Genomic DNA, 19698 nt, shown 5'->3' on the forward strand with positions numbered 1-19698 from the left:
CTGAAGCCTCCCCCCCCCCCCCCTGTTTCAGTTTTGGGGGGGGGGGGTGTGTGTGTGTTAGGGTTTTTTGTTTGGGAGGGGGGTGTGTTGGGATTTTTATGTTTGTTTGGTTTTGTGTTTGTTGGTTTTTTTTTAATTCACAGAAAAGGTGTGCAGTAAGAGTATTTTCTCCTTCAGGCACCATAATAATGGGCTACAAGACTCACTTGCTATTGATCGCTATAGATACTGCCTAAGATATGAAGGCAAGCCTGCCTGGATTAAAGCTTTTGAAATAATAAAATTGCTATACAATATAAAGACTACAGAGTGAGCTCCAAGTACTCTTCTGCAAGCCCCATTCATATTAATACACAGAACTTATTGGAGGTAATGGATCCTGTTACATGCCACTCTGGGCTTAGCATCTTCTCTGCTTTTATTACCTGCTCCAACAAGTCCCAGGAATGCAAGGATAAGGAGAGGTGATCCACTTGCAAAAACTCCAAAGCCAAATGTGAAGAGAGGAGAGAGGAGAACGGTGGCCCAAAAAAGAAAGTTTAGGAGAGTCCACGGTCTTCTAGGAGGTTTAAACTGCTGGCCAGGAAATATGCCTTCCTGATTATACATCTCTTGCAAAGCATCCTGGGAGAAAGAGAAGATAGAAAAAAACATGTTCATAATGTTTGCGCTAAGCAATCCAAGACTAGTCAACTCCAGGACAAAGTGAAGGACAGTATCTGTGGTAAATACCCGTCAAGAGTACACAGCATCCATTCCCATCTGCTGTCATTTATTTAGGCATTTCTGTTGACTGCCAAGGCTACCGTATTAGCCCTTTGAAGGCAATCTTGGCCACCATCAGAAACTGAAACCGTATCAGCCTCTCCACTACCAAGTATCTCCTCTCTTAATTGCTTAGGCATTTAGGGCAGTGTCAAGCCAGAGGCCAATTCAGAATACCTGCCTCTTTGCGGGATGCTTTTTCTTCCCGTTTTTACTTCCAAAAAGGTCAGCATGATTTAGCAAAGCAGAGCAGAAAAATGCTGTATATACAGCCAGAAGAGGAAGGCAAAGCACAAGCTAACAAGCAGAGACAGCACTGTGCTAGCCTTAACCCCAAGACTTCAACAGAGCAGTTGCATCCTGAGCTAAGCCTGCGGAGAGATGCAATGATGAAACACATCACTCAAAGGAGCAGCATGCCCACATTCTTCCCTCAGTTTGTAAGAATGTTCTGTAAAGGTTTCCAAGCCATTGCGAAGGATGGCTCAAGTCTGGCTATTTCTTATTTCTTACAAACAATCTGCTGCCTACATACAGACTAAGCATAAGCTTGGAAATGCTGCAGCATGGGTTATCATAGCAGAAGAAAGCCCAAGACAGTTAAAGTTTCTGTGCTCCTCTGTTTTCCCACAAAGATAAGCAACACAAAAATAAAAATACACATTTCAAGTTCAACAATCCACCAATTAGGGCTGGGCAACATTAATTACAGTTCTTGCCTCCTCCCCACAGAACTGTTAAATCTGTGGTCAAAAAATTAACCATCTAAGGTAAAAAAAAAGAAAAGACACAAGGAAAAGCTTTGAGCCGTTTGAGGGCATGCTGGCCACGTGCTACATCAGTCCCTGGCAGCAGATCCCAGGAATTGTCTGTACCATGTCACACACCACTGCAGAGGTATTACCAGGAGGCAGAAGGAAAGTGACAGTGGAAGAAACATGAAAGCAAAGGACAATTGCAGCGAAGAACCAGGACCGGCTGTCCCTGACATACAGTTATCACTCTTCTTGAATGCCTAAACACACCCACAGGGAAAATGGAGCTTTTAGAAATGTATGACAGAGACCCAAGAGCTGAAGAATATGGAAGATGGTGGATTGCTATCAGTCTTCCGCAACTCAGGCATATCTCTGAATCCCATTGTGCTTCCCGGCAATTTGAGACCTACTCACTAGCCAGCCCTCTGCGGCCAAGGGCCTCTTCTGTACTGCTCCTTCCAGTAGTTTGAGGGATGGCTGCCAAATTATACATAATATTTCCATCTCTTCTCTCCATCCAGTGCAAGAGTGTGCATTACTCAGTGCCTTAATGCACTACCCCTGTGAAAGTCCCAAAAGAGAGAAAAGAAAGCAAAGCTGTTTACCTTTTCCTGGTAAAGCTTATGAAGCCAGTTTGCAGCTTCCTTTTCATCTTGAGGGATATCTTCCAGAGGAAATCTCCTAGTTTAGTAGAGAGATTAAAAAAGGAAAAAAAAAAAAAGAATTAAGGAAAAATCCAGGTAGTTGACTTTAGACCTCTGGTAGGGAAGATCTTCCATTCAATGAAGGGCATAAGCTAACAGGTAATAACTGTCACTGATGGCAGAGGTCTTAAATGCACAGAACTGGGAGTTAAATAACACCCGATTCCCCACCTAAAACTCAGACTCCTAAGACAAAAGAAACTGTACAAGCTCCTATCGATTTCAGAGCACATTAGTAAAACAAGCATTTCCCATTCAAACACTCTCCTTCCTTCACCAGAACTGCCACCAGTTGATTCCCAGTGAGCTCAGACTGAGGCATCCAGGGCTGGGAAAAGACAAGCAAGTGGCAAACCCCAGGATAATTGTCTGTTACATTTTGTTAGTGAAAACCCCATTTTGGAAGGAATGGAAGGGGTGGTTAAAAATCCACTTCGTACCAACTCTAAGGAAAACATCTTCTTCTACAGCGACTGCACTTCTCTCTCCTTGCCTCTCCAGCCCTACAGATTGAGGCATGCAGTTCTGGGTGCATGTGAAAATCGTGCCCAGCTCCAGGTACTGACCTGACCTCACCAAGAACAGGCACCTTTTAAGAGCCTCTTTCTAGTGGTGAAGAGCCAACCATTTTCCTGCATTCTTTTATTTTCCAAGATAGACCACTAACATGCCCACAAATGTATCGTCTCCTTTCTCAGTGGCACATATCTCAGTCCTGTTTCAATTCAGAAAGAAGTTGCTCAGTCTGTAGAGGGCAGGCACACACCTTAACCCTCAGCTCGAACGTATTTTGGCAACACTTGGACTGTATCAGGGCCCTCTTACAGCAGGGCAGTAAGAACAGAAGGGTGACCTCTGGGAGGGCTCTAGACACAGTGATCCCAGATACAACTTATTTGCTGCTGTCCAACCGGGGAATGTATTTCCGCAGTATGAACTAAAGCCTTCGAGTCTGCAGCAGCAGAGGGAAGATATTCTAATACATTTCTAATAATTTCTGCATCCCATAAATGAATTGAACACCAGATTTTACAGATTTACTTTCATTAGCTCTAACAGCAGGAGCTGCTCAATTAATATAAATAACGCTCAATAAAAGCTCAGTAAAAAGTCATTTCCTGAAAGCTCTCTAGTAAAGTTGTCACCACTAGAGGGTACTCACAGCAATAACATTTGGTCATTTAGCTGATTATTTTCTCTGGAGCCAGTCAGGAGAAAGACTGGATCCTTTGCAGAGAGCTAAGGTTCTTACCTCTGCACAGGTAACTGCATACGCATATACCAAGAACAAGAGCTTACACACTTCCTTTCTCTGAGCTAAGTCTGCTGGCATATTAAGGACACGTTCAATTTTCAGAAAAAAAACTGTAAAAATAGTTTCCTTATTCTCATAGCTTCCTCCTCAAAACAGAGAAAAAGCTTCAAGTGTAGAAAAGCATCCTGAGAATGTTGATTCAGTCCACAAACATGTTTTAAATCAAAATTATCTGAACATAGTCATTAGTTTCTTTAATAGGATGTCCTGGTTTCGGCAGGGATAGAGTTAATTTCCTTCCTAGTAGCTGGTACAGTGCTGTGTTTTGGATTTAGGATGAGAACAATGTTGATAACACACCCATGTTTTAGTTGTTGCTGAGCAGTGCTTACACTAGTCAAGGACTTTCCAGCTTCCCATGCTCTGCCGACTGAGAAGGCTGGAGGTGCACAAGAAGCCGGGAGGGGGCACAGCCAGGACAGCTGACCCAAACTGGCCCCAGGGACATTCCATACCATGTGACGTCATGCTCAGTACATAAACTGGGGGAAGCTGGCCGGGGGGGCCGCTGCTCGGGGACTGGCTGGGCATTGGTCGGCGGGTGGTGAGCAATTGCACTGTGCATCACTTGCTTTGTGTATTATTATTATTATTACATTATTATTATTATTATTTTATTTCAATTATTAAACTGTTTTTATCTCAACCCACGAGTTTTTCTCACTTGTGCTCTTCTAATTCTCTCCCCCATCCCACCAGGGCAGGGGGGCAGTGAGCAAGCGGCTGTGTGGTGCTCAGTTGCCGACTGAGGTTAAACCACGACATAGGGTCGCGCTAGTAATTTTATCTGGCAACATCATCCTCAACAGAATTTTATGAACCCAAACCTCTTCTAATGACTATTGAAAACTACATTTCTCTTCTTTCCTCCCACTACCTCACCAATAAATAAAACTAACTTGCATCTCCATTAGCAAGCCATAGGATATTTAACTGAATGCAGCTGCTCTTCAATATATAATTAGAGATGTACATCCATACATATGCACTCCAGGTCTAGCTAGACATGCTACACGCATCAGCCGTCAGTATGGAATTACAGGTGGCAACTGCCTGACCAGCTGCTTTGCTAGCTGGTAAGTTGTCTGCTCACTTTCCTCATCAGGAATATGTCTGGCAAGTGCAAATAGTCAAAATGAAACCCCTTGCAAATGAGCGACCCCATCTCTCTCCCCATCACCTCTGAAGCCTTCTTTCCAGCTGAAAGACTAAAATGTTGTGGAAGTTGCAGTATCTGAGAACAGAACTGGAACGCGCGCCCTTCCCCATTAGGGCTGCAGTACTCTGCCTCCCCTGGGATAGCATTTCTTCCACAAAACTGTTGCTGCTATACCTTCACGCAATGGATAATCAGTGTGATTCCCTACAAAGTCTTTCACCCTTGGAGGCTCTGGTAAGACACACCTGTCCTGTAGAAGGACAACGTATAGAGCCAGTGCCACACATCTGCAATCCACAGACCCATGGCTGGAGGGGAAAGGTGGGGGGGAAGTAGCGAGGCTTTGTTTGTTTGTTTGTTTTAAAAACCAAACATCAACCTCATCACCAGAATGTAGCAATGTTTTCCAAAGTGTGGGTGAAGTTCTCAGAGGAGCAGAAGTGAACTGCCAAAAGAACTGCGGAAAGAACAATGAGGTCGTTTGTCAGGTCCAAACACAAAAGGAAAAAGAAGAAATTCAACAGGAAAGAGTTGGTAGTTTTTATGATCACAAGGAAGCCTTTAAAGCAGAAGGCAACAAGGAGAAAGCAAGAAAGAGAAAGCATGTGTGTGTGTGTGCATGCACATGTGTACGTGCTGCCTGGAGTCAGGTGTAAGCAGTTACTCTTTCAGGCAAAAAAGTGATGAGCAATGTGAGGAATGTACCACCTCATTCATACGATGTCTGAATTTCAGCATTATTTAACTTCTAATCTGCTAATCAAACCATGTGAGAGAAGGAGAGAAACTGGCACAGTAAGGAGCTTTACACCGTTTACTACAAGAGACTACTCATGTTGGACGGGCTATTTATACCATGCATATGCTTGCAGGGGACTGGGAAGGGGGCAGAACAGTTGGTTTTCTGCTCCCAGCAGAGAAAGGAAAAACGTGGACTAGTGCCCTCAACTGCACAAAACTTGGGGAAAACCCGGAACAACAATGTGGTCATACCCAGGCTTAAAAAGTCTGCCCAGTGCTTTCTGACTTGCTGGGTGATATCATGGGATCTCACACATGAAAGCAAACTGAAGCAGGGGGAAACAGGGAGGTCTTTGTAGCATGCAAAGAAGCCTGAAGGACAAGGAGAAGGGGACTACAGCAAAGGACATTACCCTGTAACGTCTGAATACACTTCAACATGCCAAAGCGTGCATCTTAGGGCTCACCTCCATCATGAAATGCTCACCTTACACACATATCTGCTTCATATTTCTTTCCATAAAGAATTCCTAATAAAGACGGGTTCTTGTTTCCTCTGAAATTTAGTGTTACATCGTACACTGCTGAAACTGTTACAAAAAAGAAAATATGGTTGTTATATCAGCAATTCTAGCATGCCGGCATCCTTGCATTAGACAGCAACAGGGCCTCGTGCAAGCCTTGCATTAATGATGTCAGGTAGCAGAGTCCTTCACTACTTTGTGTTTACCTGTTGTATTTATCTGTATCAGCCACCTGACACTCCCATCTACGTAGCATGTGTGTTATCAAAACACAAGACAACTCGATGAACTAAGCAACAATGACATACATGAAAGGTTTATTATTTTTTAAGATGTATCTGAGAGTTATGTGGCACAAATTGACAGCTGACATGCTGAATGCTTATTACTGCCAACTCACTAATTGTAAACGATGTAATAGATATAACAATAGAGTATACCACACTGTGCTACACAGAGTATACTAAACAACACATTACAGTTAATGCAAAGAACAAGTAGCAGCTTGCCAGTACCTGTTCCCCTGAGACACTGGACAGCAGTGGTGAAACCTTTGGTTCTGGGCAGCAGGTGGTATTTCAGTTTAGGCAACCCCTTGGATTCAGCTACCTCCATACTGATACGATGCTTGGTCTCTGTAAAACGAGTTCCTTCACAGTACAGGAGAAACTAGTACGACAAGACAAAAGGCAAAAACAAGGACATCTTGAGATCAAAAGAAATCAAGAAGAATACTGAAAATTTGTGTAAGATAAGCATACATCCATGCATGCGCACACACTTCAATTGTCTCATTTGATCAAGTATTAGGCATTAGCACCACCTCACAACTCATTTACAATTATATTTAATTTTAACAACACTGGTACCAAACTTAAGGCGACAAAAAGTCTAAATGGTTATACCTGAAACATTTACTTAAAAAAAGAAAAATCCCTGAAGGCTTTGGCTGGCTGGTGATGGACTAATCTACAAATCAGAAAAAGCAATCCACATATCAGTACACGACCACTCGAGGAAAAAACATACTAATCACTAGCTGCCTCATTTAAAATTTGTACTGTACAACAAGTACTACTCATCTGAAGACAGACTTGTTTGTCTGAAAGCTTTTCTGTTTTTTTTTCTTTTTTTTTTTGCATTTGTATCTGTTGTGTTCATAAAAAAATGGTGCCTTTCCCTAAAAGCTTTACCTTGTTCATCTCGTAAGGCACCAATCTGACTGTAGTATCCTGAGTAACTATTAAAGACTTAAATCCTCCCATACTGACTTCAGGCAGCACAGAACATCGATCTGTCCTTCTCCAGCCTCCATATTGCCTCTGCTCTAGTTGAGAGAGAGAGAGAGACCAGAAGCAATGCAAAGCCAAGAGCAGACAAAGCAAGCCCTTCTGAGGGCCCTAGGGTGAATTTCTGTTTATCCCTGGCCTTTTTGAAAGTGTGGACATCATTCCCATTGCGCCAGCAATAGAAAACATTGCTGCATTTGAACACACAAACCTCTGCATCCCTGGCAAGCAAGGGAGGGGGAGAAGGGCAGGTTGCTACTACTCTCTCACAGCAGTATCATGCAACGCTGGAATGTTGCAATTCAATAGAAAGACTTGTCGAATGCATCACTATACATCTGCTATTTGTCAGTGCTGTGGTTGCTTGACTTTTTCTCCGTAGTGTATCCACATACTGTGCACCACAAAAGGCAAGTTAAACGAATGTTAAGACCGCAAAGCCATAGACACGAGAGTTAGACCTTCCAGAGTGCAGTGAGAGAACGGGAGCTGGTCCTGCAATCTTCACTTGGCCCTTGAAGGCACGTTCATTATGAAAATCTGACCAACCGTCACCACCAAGTGGTGAGGACAGCACAAGGTACAGAGTGTAACACCGCAATCTCAACCCCAGTCTGCAATGCAAGCTCTTTCTATACCAAATTCTCACCCTCTTCTACTCAACGGCGCAGTGATCCTTCTGGACCAAGTATGCGAGCGAGGTACAGACTGCGCTGCAGTGCACGTGTGAGAAAGACCTCACGAAGGAAGGTTGCGCAGACAGCCCTAATTGTGGCATTTAGAACGCACAAAAATTAGGCAATTGATTTACTTAAGTCAATTTTAATCATGATTTAAATTACCAAGCAGGAAGTCTTCATTTAAATAATCAATGCTAACTATGTTTTGCATTTATATTTTCTAGTTGTTTCCCCTAGAGACTTGGTTCTCAGTCATAGACTCATTAAAATGTATAGATTTGCAACTGAAGTACAGTCTTGAGATTTTTTTAATTGGTAGGTTTTTTTTTCTTTTTTTTTCCAACACTGATCAGGAGGATATATTAAATGCAGTTCATATCTATACATTCAAGCAATTAAGTAGTTTAAAATACATTCTCCAGATTCTTATTTTTTGTATCTTTGTAATGATAGAAAATCACGAATGACGCATTCACAATGTCCTAGTTAAGGCTTACTATTTCACTATTCATTTTAACAAGCTGTATTGGATAATATTGGAAAATCACTTAAAATGCACAAAAAGCCTCTTAAAATGTTTTATGAGCCAAATAACTGTATATTACATGTGCTGCTATAAAAGCAAACCAGTAAATTTATCAAAAGTTTGCATTCAAAGCTAAAAGAAGGTTAATTCGTTTATTATACCACTGCGTTGCTGCAGTAAAATCTAACAACATTGCACATAATGAAATATAGATGTTTCAACCTTGAATTGAAATAATGTCAGAATAAAAAGGAAAAGCGTAACTGCAAAAGCAGATGTAAGCTTGCCATATGTTCTCATAAAGACTTTTAGGGAAACCTGTCATTTCACAGATCAATGAACATACTAACAAGAACTTCCTATCAAAATCCATGGTCTGTGCATCCTGCCCCCCCGGCCCCAATTCACTCACTTCTCCAGAAAAAACTTTGCTGTTTAGGTGTCTTTTTAGCCTATGTCAGAAAACGTAGCTTAAGGTTACATAGATTTAGAGTCAAATATGGGCTGTTATTGTTTTTTTTTTAAAAAGGTAAAAATAAGTTCAGACAAAATTAACAAGTATTACACAAGCCTGATTTATAAATTATCGTCAAGCTTGTAATCATCTATGCAAGCTTCTGAACCGTTTCCCAAATGACTTCCCTTACCAACAGGCAAACAGAGCAACACTTCACCAGCATATCCCAAAAGCTCCTGAAACAGAGCACGGGTTTTCCTTGGCGACACTTGAAGAAAGTAGTGAGCAGTCCCTCCCCTGATATATAAGGCTACAGTACCACATCAGTATCTCCATCACCATTCCACTTCTAGCAGTCGATACTAGAGGAGGAACTCGACACTTACCCACATATATTCAGGATAATCAGCCAAACGTTTTAGTCCTTCAATAACCGTATCTCTGTCTTCTTCCCACTTCCTTTTGCAGAAAACAATCTCAAGGAAGTACCACGTCCAGCCAATTAGGGGCACATATAGTAGCTCTCTCTTAGCAAGAACTTTGGAACTCTTGGAGAAAAACAAAAGTGACAATCCAAAAATGTCATTTGCTGATTTGTACAATGAGATCAAACAAAGACATTAAAGTTAAGGTGACGAAGGGTTGATGGAGTTATATCTGGAAACTCAAATGCAAAGAAACTGTATGTGCATGGGTTTTAAATAGACCTATAGTCCTCCAGATGAAGGGAAAGCTCATGGCCCCACGTACCCCTAGCACTCCGAAGCGCTCTGTCATAGTCCAGCCGCACAAGAAGTCAATTTCAAAGTTGTGATTCAAGATGATGATGACGTGTTCTTTCCCAAAGGTGTTCACCGTGGCCTCGTCTGAGAACAAGGTGCACTCTGTGCCTGACCACCATTCCAGCAGCATTACCAACTCTGACAAACACGATGAAGATGGAGAGAGGAGTTAGGGGTGCCGCTTACAGAAAGCATTTAGCATTGCACCTCCAGCCCCATTCAGTGCCTAGTCTCTTCTGACTCCCAACACCACTGTCACCTTTTCAATCCAACCCCGTAGAGATGAAATGAGAGCTTAGACAGGTATAGACCAAACAACATTACCATCCTTAAGCAGTATTTAGGGCACTAGATATATGCATTATGGATAATTTAACAAGTTTTTAACGCTGCAAATTTGGGCATTATATTATGACTGTGAACTTCCATGATCACTGGAAAAAAACCCAAAAGTTTGTGCATGAAAACAGACAGTTGAGCCGTTGATTGCTCCACTAAATGAGTACAGTTTCTCCCAGGTGGAATACAAATTATGCATAGATGCAGCCTAATGCCTTTACTCAACATGAAACAAGCTTTATGGAGGTAAACAGACCAATAAAGGGCTTTTAAAGGCATACAGTGCCATAGATCTTCTGCAATAGATTTTAATATTAGAACACACGACTCTAATCGTTCTGTATTATGGTCATCAACACAGAGTCAGAAGCACCAGAGAATCGAGCTAATTTATCAAAATATCCAGGCAAAGCCAGGAATGGTAAATTGTGTCTTTCTTTTACTGCAGAAGAAAGAATGAGCCCTTTCTCCTCTGTCTTCTCCAGCTTCTCAATATCCCAGTATCTCTCTTACTCCACCCTGGACATTCCCTTCGTTACCCACTCTTCTTATTTTCCACCTCCCCTTTTTTCATCTTAAAAAAACCCTTCTACTTAAATTCAGCATGCACTGAATGTAGTTGCTATGGTTAGCCTATTTCTCTCATTTCAGTACAACCAGGCAGATGGAAGGCATTGCTTGTATCATGGGACAACTATAAAAAGTATGAGAATAGTTCATTCTCCCAGTAGGAAGATTTGCTTCCATGCAAGCTGTAGTCACTGGTACTTTCTCATTTCAATGAGATATGGATGCAATCAAAATTCGGTTGCACAAATATAGCAGTTAAAAAGTCCAACTCTTCCCACATTACTATGACAAACTTGCAGGGTCAAAACTGGAAGGTGCCCCCTCGGTTCTCTACACCAGGTTCTGCCATGCAGTATTTTAGCTTTCCATCGAGAGGCCCTGGTTTTGCAAAATGGAGCAGCGCCCTCCTGCACAAGGGCTTCTGATCAGTGGGATCACGACAGGGTAATCTATCCATGCTGCTAAATAAGAGTGGGTGCAATTTTGGAACACATTAGAGAGAAGGCAAACACAGTATTTGGGTGAATGATAGGGAAAACCAGTCCTGGTCTGCTGAAGATACATAGCTTCTCTAGCACTAGTTTCTCCACTTATATTTCCCATGTGACCACTTATCCGCCAGGTTATTTCCCTGTATCATTTTCAAGACTCACTCATTTGGAGGCATGACAAAGTTATGCAACATGCCGATCAAGAGCGCGTAACCCTGGTAAACTGGAAATACAGCAGAGGAAAGACAGAATAACAGTTTATACCAACTAGAGGTTTCTATCACTGCTTTCCAGCTTTGTCTCCTTTGCAAATGATGTGATCGCTTACCCTTCTTGCTCTGGTTATCCTGGCTCAGTAAAAGGGGAAAGAGGACAGCAAGAGTGTCCTCAGTTGAGAACTGTGCTATTCAAGCAGGTGGCCAGGAGAATGGAGTAGTGGTGCCAAACGTAGTGTGGTACTCTGAACGATTTTCCCTTTCCATTGCTGTTTATGTACTAAAGGAGGAACATCTCCAGTACCTGCTACAGTCGCTACATTTTCTTATAAAAAATAAAACAAAATGGGTGTGTTTCTTCTTCAAAATCAGAAAAAAAATCTGCAGAGGCAGGTGTGGATGATTTTCTGCAGAGCATTTCTTGTACCATTCACTCTAAAATAGTGGAGGAAGCTTTGCTGAGAGATTTGCCAGAGTTCATACTGAGAGAGGAGGGTTGATGAGCCAGAGAATTAATACGAGGAAACAGATTGTCCTTTACAAGTGTACTGATAAATGATGTAATTATAACCAGGAGTGGGCTCATTTCCTTTTTTTGGTGTGTGGGTTACAGCTATTTTGTGTGGCGCTGATCCTGCTGATGCTACAGCAAGCCCATCCTTCTGAACAAAGGGATGATAACACTTGCGCTGCTTGGGATACTTCCTGTAGAGGACAAGCAACACCTTGCTACAACAAACCCCCTCCTGCGGCCGGAGTTCCCACACACCGAAGCAGGCGGGTTTACGGTCTTGCAAGCCACCCAGAAACAAAGCAAACAAGAGGCACAGTGCACCTCTCAGTTTGAAGTACTAACATTTGAGAGATTATTTTTGCAACCAGACTAAACCAAATGCGCTGCGCTCTCCAAAGACGTGAGTCATCTGAAAGGAGCTGAGGTAGGAGAGCTTGAAGTACAGACTATCTGTCATGAATCACATGCGCTGCAAAGGGTTTACGTTGAGGCCAGGGCCCGACAGACGTTTTTTCCCCAAACGTCTGCCACGAACACTGGATAGAGTCTGTCTCCTTCCCCTTCTGAAGCCATGCTTTATGTATTTGAGAAGAGACACAGTAAGAACACAGCCTGATTTTCAGTGGGCTATAGTACATAGCCAGATACCTGATCACCTGTGTATCTACCCCTGCACACCGGATGGGCAGAGCAGCTTCTGTTATAGATAGCTCTCACACAGACACCCTCAGCCTAAAACTAAACAGCTTGAAGTAAGCGAGCAAAACGTAGCATCCAGAACAGAACACCAACCTACAGGTTCATTGCCAGAAGGCTTCCACGTAATGAAATCATAATTTCATAATTTCATTATGAATGGCAACATTTGAACTGCTGCATTTACACGGCTTACTTAATTCGTTATAAATCACAATTGAAGTGCATATTCTGTCAGCTCTTCCATTACAGGCCATCAGCACTCTGCAATCCCATATAACATTTACGTTAATTTTCATAGTTTAATTTCTCAATCATTTACTTTATAATAGGCTATACACAAGGGGTTATCCTAGGTACAACCCAATTATCTGCTCAGCTTCTCCAAACCTTTTTGAACAACAGTGTAGGTTATTTCCAGTGGATACAAGGTAACAGCATTTAAAAGGTGATTTTTCCATGCACAGTGCTAACTTGTAGAAATCAAGGGTCTGAACCTGTAAGCCTTACAGGCACAAGCAGCTCATATCCTCAGAAAAGCCAGACTATAGTGCAACAATAGTTTTCAGGATGAGATCAGATTCTAGATTATTAAAAGCGCATTAAGAAATTCTTAGAAGCAAATAAAAAAAAAAAAATCCCATTATACCCCCACCTCCCTCCAACCAAGCTAATTTTGAAGTTTCTACCTATAAGTTCTTCTATTACAATACCTTTTCTCCTGACAGTTTGCTTGCCACTGTCTATTTAATTTCCTCTCTCCTGTGCTTCTCAGGCAACATTCTCAATAGGTAGGACAAAAAGCACAGGAAGGACAACCAGCTTAAAAAGAAACCAAGCTAGATACTTTGGAGAGTTTTTGTCAGTAGTACTTCACCTCAATGATTTAAGAAATGTGGGTGCCTGTCAGTGTATCGCTCAACTGTAATTTAAGTACTCATTCAGGTGACTCATTTACCCAAAGTGGGAGCTGGATGCTGAGCTGAGCACTAAGGTAAGTGGCCGTGCATACTGGGAGGGGATGGAGAATGGAAACAAATTAGATGATTCACTGCTGAAACAGGAGGTGACATTTGGACTAAGGAGCCTTCTAAACATTCATTTCAGAAATCTAATCCCCTGTTAAGCTGCATGAGGAGGGAAAAAAAAGAAGCCATCCACGGGGAGGAAGTTTTGCAAAGGTCTGAAAGAGGAGAGCAAAGCAGCTGCATTCACTGTAGAGCTGTTCCACCGGCAGAAGAAGAAAAGAGCGACAAATTGCTCACAGGAGGAGACACTGGCGTCACAGATGGACACTGTAGGGTGTAAGAGGACTCTGAAGTTGTCATACAGTTCAGCTATAGAGGCATCTACACTAGATATTTTAAGACAGACATCTCTCTGCAGACCACACAGTCAACTTGGGTTCCTGTCCTGGTTTTGGCTGGGATAGAGTTAATTTCCTTCCTAGTAGCTGGTACAGTGCTGTGTTTTGGATTTAGGAGGAGAACACTGTTGATAACACACCCATGTTTTAGTTGTTGCTGAGCAGTGCTTACACTAGTCAAGGACGTTCCAGCTTCCCATGCTCTGCCGACTGAGAAGGCTGGAGGTGCACAAGAAGCCGGGAGGGGGCACAGCCAGGACAGCTGACCCAAACTGGCCCCAGGGACATTCCATACCATGTGACGTCATGCTCAGTACATAAACTGGGGAAAGCTGGCCGGGGGGGCTGCTGCTCGGGGACTGGCTGGGCATCGGTCAGCGGGTGGTGAGCAATTGCATTGTGCATCACTTGCTTTATATATTCTATTATTATTATAATTATAATTATTTTATTTCAATTATTAAACTGTTCTTATCTCAACCCATGAGTTTTCTCACTTTTGCTCTTCCAATTCTCTCCCCCATCCCACTGGGGGCAGGGGAGAGAGTGAGCGAGCAGCTGTGTGGTGCTCAGTTGCCGGCTGAGGTTAAACCACGACAGTTCCTAAGTAAGTGGTCAATATCACATGTATGCTCAATACCTGAAGCAGTCTCTGTGAATTCCCCCTTCCCCATCACTTAGCACAGGCTCCAATGCAGGATGAAGATGGTACTGAGACAGAATCAGCAATTTCCTACCAGTTGAGATAGGGTTGGGGGTGGGGAGGAGCTTTACTTCCCCCTTCTTTTAAATAACAGAGCGACAATATGTATCAGTCACTTGAGTTTTGTATGTTTTCCCAGTATTTCAGAAAAGATGGCTGCTATGAACTGCTCTGAGTCTACCTCGAACTTAGCACTTCTCTCTCTCTCATGTGTCTGTGTGTATACATATACAATTTCTTTAATTAACAAAAAGAGAAACAAAACCCATGCCCCTCCCCACCCCCAGCCCTCACGTCCCCTTCAAGCATACTCACGGCTCCAAAGCGAATAGGCAAGGCGACAGTTTACTCGGCGATAAAACTGCTTGTTTATGGGCCAGAGGACTAGCGTGCATAGTTGAATGAAGTTAATGATCAGTCCACTCACAACAAAGACGAACCCAATGAGGAGGTGAACTATGAACTGGGTCTTCAGAAAGGCAATGAAGCCCATGATAACCACTCAGAAGCGCGTGCAAGGGCTGTCACTCAGAATAACTGTCCTGAAAGAGAAAGAAAAGAATAAAATGGAGACTGGATTTACAAGCCCCGAGGAAGGGCAAAGTGGGAGCCCTGAAACACTCCACGCCACCTCACCAACAGGAACCCAACCCAATAAACACTCTGCTCTCCAAGCCTGCCTCATTCAGGTCTTCACACAATAAACTGTCGATGATGCAAATCACTTCCAAAAATAGGAAGGAATCATTATTTGCAATTTACAGCCACTAAGATTATTGTTTGCTGAAGATGAATCTCACACTTCTCTTCAAACAAAGATCATATAATTGGACTTAATGCTGGGGGGAACACAGACCCCTGCACTCACAGTGAAGCAGTCGAGCCCCGATCGGTAAACAAGCTGCACCATGACTGCTGTACCTTCAGGGGTTGCTGTCCCTGAACTGCAACAGCAGCCTCAGCCCCCTGCACCCAATAAATGGCATGCCGTGCCTCTGGAGCTGCGTAAACAAACCGCTGCCTTCCTGGCCTGCCTTCAAAGCCACCGCTCTGTACACACTTCTCCCAAACATGCATCGAGCGACGGCTGCCAGGGGCTACAGAGACTTTGTTACGCGTTTGCTTTGACTAGAAGAGTACAGCAGTCCATCTGGGGAGCAGGCTCTTCATCCTGCAGCAAATTTTGGGATGAAAAGAGCAGGGCTGGTCACACAGAGCATCAGTCTGGCAAACACTAAGGCATGGAAATGGAAATTAGGTATTCCCACATCCAAACTCCATGCTGGAACAAGTTTAGTAACTTCTCACTTTGTCAAGCCACTGTTCCATGATCAAATATACCAGTTAGTGTGGGGGAAAAAAAGTAAAATAATAGAAAAACCTTAGGCTATGTAGCAGTACAAACTTGACCTGGAAAGGGCTTTGGTGCAGAATCTTGATTCCACTGAATTAGCCAGAGCACTTAACTCTGAGCATGTGCCATATTGATACCAGGTGCAGAAAGACGGGCGATGCCTAAACCAGCAGAAAGCAGCTTAGTAGCTTAGACAGACAAGCCTGATCCAATACGAATCCTGCCAGCACAAAGTTAACCCAGTAAAATGTATTTACCAAGCCACCAGATTGAGTTTATTCCAAACCCAGCGTTATCTGGCACTGGTCTTTTTGACCCGTTGGGTACTTAGAAGCCCTACAACTAGGCCAACCAGGCTGTCAAACCACAGCCTCAACATCTCACCCAAAAAATAAAAGCATGACCTTGATCTTCTGCCACAGCCAAACCTTGCTGACAGTATTTATGCTCAGCTTTTACAAGTGTTGCAAATGACCACACCAACCAGTAGATCGTAACAAACACTTTTGACAAGTCAAGCATCCAAAGGCGATGCAGAGGTTCCAAATGCCCCAAAATAAAGTACCTGCCAGCTGTGAGGAACCAAACCATTTTCATTTGCCACATGCTTACAGTATGGTGCTATTTATAAAACTCAACAGCAATTTTACTTGTGAAACCTTGTTTTCTACCGTCTCTTCTACAAATCAGGTACTGCCTTTCTAGGCACAGGCTGTCTAGCTTTTGCACAATTAAAATCTATTTGCATCATTAGTAATTCACCCACTTCAGAAGCACGTTAGAGAGGAAAAAAAAAAGTCTGTTTCAATAGAGCCACTATTGTGCCTCCCACAGAAAGCAAAGCAAAGCAAGTTGAATAAGCCGATATCGAAGCTTATGATAAAGAATCTAAATTCTCCCAGTGTTTTTCTGTAAGAATGGAAGAAACATTCTTCCACTAATAAATTACTTTAAGAACAGCTGTTGGGAAGCAGAGACTTGTGTTTAAAAGGAAACAAGTGGAGGCCTCCTTCCTCTCCCCTCCCCAAAGGGTTGCAGGGTACAGTCATACAGCCAAAACACCCCACCAGCATTCACATGTACCGTATGGGAGGTAGCCATGGTGTTCGGTGTTTGACTCCCTAACACAGCAATGGGCTCATTTATCTTTTCCACTGGCACATTCTTCAGGTCATTGTATTAAGTACTGCCAAACATTAAACACCGAGTTCTTCACGTCCAAGATCAGTCTCATTCTCTTCATCTGGTTTCTCTCAAAAACCAGTTCAAACAAACCAGAAAAGAACAATCTCCCTCCCTGCCCCCACACCCCCAACTATTTTTTGAATCCCTACTTGGCTCCTGTACAGCCATGTACAAGCAGCTTTGCTGATGACTGTGTCTATCAGTCATTAGACCAGTACTTACTGCCTTTCAATGCACAGCTTGGCCCCTTCCGGACAAGGGCCCAAAGCACATACAAACAGCACGAGGAAGAATAGAAATGTCAAGTATTATCCTCAAATAAAATGGTTTGGGCTCCACTTCCATGGCCTCTTTGCTTTGAACAATGTCTGGAGCACTCTGGTATTTGTCCCTTACATTAAGGACGTTGCTGTATTATGGACCCAAAAGGATACATCCCTTCTATACCAGACAGGAAGCTGGAGACATTGCAGCATGTTGCTTCTCCGGCTTCATTACGCGTGGAAAACAGGATTTATCACTCATGCACCCATGCCCTGCCCCACATGCTGGGTACCGGTCTTGCTCTGGCGGGACTCCAGAGCTGCATGGCTCTGGCTGGCAACACGGCACAGCCACCTCGTGCACCTCACCTGGGCTCACCGCACCCCTGTGCATCTGGGGACTGCAAGTCTTACCAGTATTGCTACAGGGTAAAGAGAACAGCACCCAAAGCATAGCTGGTTCCGCTCTGACACCTTTTGAGGACGCGTTTGCTCAATTGCTCCATAAAGCACATCTGGTTTACTTACACTTCCTCTTAAAGTGGACAGGGATCAACTAAAAAATGGGTTAGTCTTGTTGTCTGATCCTTCTAGTTTCAATGCTGGATACAGAACCTGCCAGTGTCACTTTTGCCAATCCCTCACTTAATTGTATTTGACTTTTTAAGATAATTAGAAGTTAATCTTAACCCAGGAATTCTTTTCTGCATTTCTGCCCATGTAGGACAGCCAGGCAATTCAGGGACAGACCAACAGGCAAAGGGTGCTCAGCTGCTGTTTTGTTGAATCCCACGGTCAGGCTGGGGAGAGGATGGGGAAATCAGTATTTGCTGGAACGAGGAGAAGCAACACTTCTGCATCTGACACATATGTGAAAATCAGCAAAGTGAAGTGTCTAGGAAGTAAACACCTGCCCTAGATTAAGACAGTAAGTCTCAGCACTATTCATTTCTTCTTTTTTAAAGTATACGCATATCAGGTGCATATTCATAGACCTGCTGGTAAAATCTCTCTTTTTCTCCCTTCCTTTCCTAAAGCACCTCGTAACTTCACAGCATTGGCCTTTCACCACAAAACCCCCATTTCCTCCTGTGCAGCTGCACTGAGAACTGCAGGCAGTAGTACTAGTACTCTCCCTGCTTTCACATCCTCGCCAAGTGCCTGCTTTTCGCAGCCATGCTGCAGGAGAGCACTAGTGTAAAACCCAGTTCAAACCAAACGGCACACTTCCATTGCCTTTTAGTGCCTTATCTTGCAGGGTCGTTTGACCTTCATAAAGTCAGAGACCGCTCCCCATAGTATTGACCTTTATCTTCTCTGATGAGGAAGTTCTTAAATGCTTCGCAGCCCTCTGGGCTCCCTCCCTTACTCATATACCTCTCAAGTAAAGGGCAAGGAGGCAGATGTCACACAGCTTTCTTGGGTACAAAGTTGCATCTTGAGGCTCCACGTTCACATATCATAGAAGATACTATGTGCCTCTCAGTAGGAGGAGGAATACAACCTTTTTCCTTTACCCAGCTTTCTACATTCATGAAAGACCTAATGATTAAAGTGCTTCGAGACTTCTACCTCTCTGTTAAATGTCGCTGAAATGTGCCACCAAGTTCAAAAGCCATTGGAAGGGAGAATGACAGAGGCAGAGCGATTGCATCAGCCTCATTTCATTAAGAAATCAGGCTAAAAAACCAGACGCACAACATGCACTAAGCACATTACAGCCATTTCGTGAAACTTGTAGTTATTTATGAACACAAAATTAAAAATTAAGCCATTACTCATTCTATAATACAGTATTTCCAGTTCAAACTCCAGGTTTTAATTAATTTATTGCTGTCATGTGTGTACAATTCTTCTGAGGTTCATGAGGTTTGCATGAATATGAGCATGAAATTAGAAATTGGTCCACCGATTCTAATTCTCACTGGGTTGGAATATTAATGTGCTCGACAACAACAGAAACTGCGGCAGCCAGTACTTACATCTTTAGCCTTTTGCCTTCAGTTTTTCTGAGCACGCTCTGTTGCCGTTTTCCAGCTGCATCTGCTCTACTGTACCATATTTATCTCCACTTATGAAACTAATTACCAACATCTCCTGCTCTGAATGTGTTGCCCCCACCCTGAATTCTGGTATTTTACCTACCTCATAACATTTTTGCTAGTTGAGGTATTGAGCGAAAACCTTACGATACTCAATTCTACCATTTACCCTCATATTTTAAAGTACTGTATTTTTCAGATTGAGCTTGGTAAGCCTCCTTGATCTGTATAAACTTGGCAAAGCCTGTCTATGAAGAAAG

The 19698-nt window shown here is 43.0% G+C and overlaps 1 protein-coding gene across 1 annotated transcript in view; it reads right to left on the reverse strand.

The window, feature by feature from the left end:
* Positions 1 to 19698, reverse strand: part of AGPAT3 (1-acylglycerol-3-phosphate O-acyltransferase 3) — a 67962-nt gene that overhangs the window by 2777 nt on the left and 45487 nt on the right. Inside the window, exons 3-9 of the mRNA XM_009330644.1 lie at positions 14910 to 15136; positions 9669 to 9838; positions 9305 to 9466; positions 6482 to 6635; positions 5930 to 6032; positions 2129 to 2204; positions 426 to 624 (exon numbers count right to left, since the gene is read on the reverse strand). Coding sequence (XP_009328919.1) covers positions 426 to 624; positions 2129 to 2204; positions 5930 to 6032; positions 6482 to 6635; positions 9305 to 9466; positions 9669 to 9838; positions 14910 to 15087 — 1042 coding nt within the window. The 5' untranslated portion in view covers positions 15088 to 15136. The remainder of the gene's footprint in view (positions 1 to 425; positions 625 to 2128; positions 2205 to 5929; positions 6033 to 6481; positions 6636 to 9304; positions 9467 to 9668; positions 9839 to 14909; positions 15137 to 19698) is intronic.

This window comes from Pygoscelis adeliae, unplaced genomic scaffold, assembly GCF_000699105.1.
Source record: "Pygoscelis adeliae isolate BGI_AS28 unplaced genomic scaffold, ASM69910v1 Scaffold548, whole genome shotgun sequence".
In the NCBI taxonomy this organism is placed as follows: domain Eukaryota; kingdom Metazoa; phylum Chordata; class Aves; order Sphenisciformes; family Spheniscidae; genus Pygoscelis; species Pygoscelis adeliae.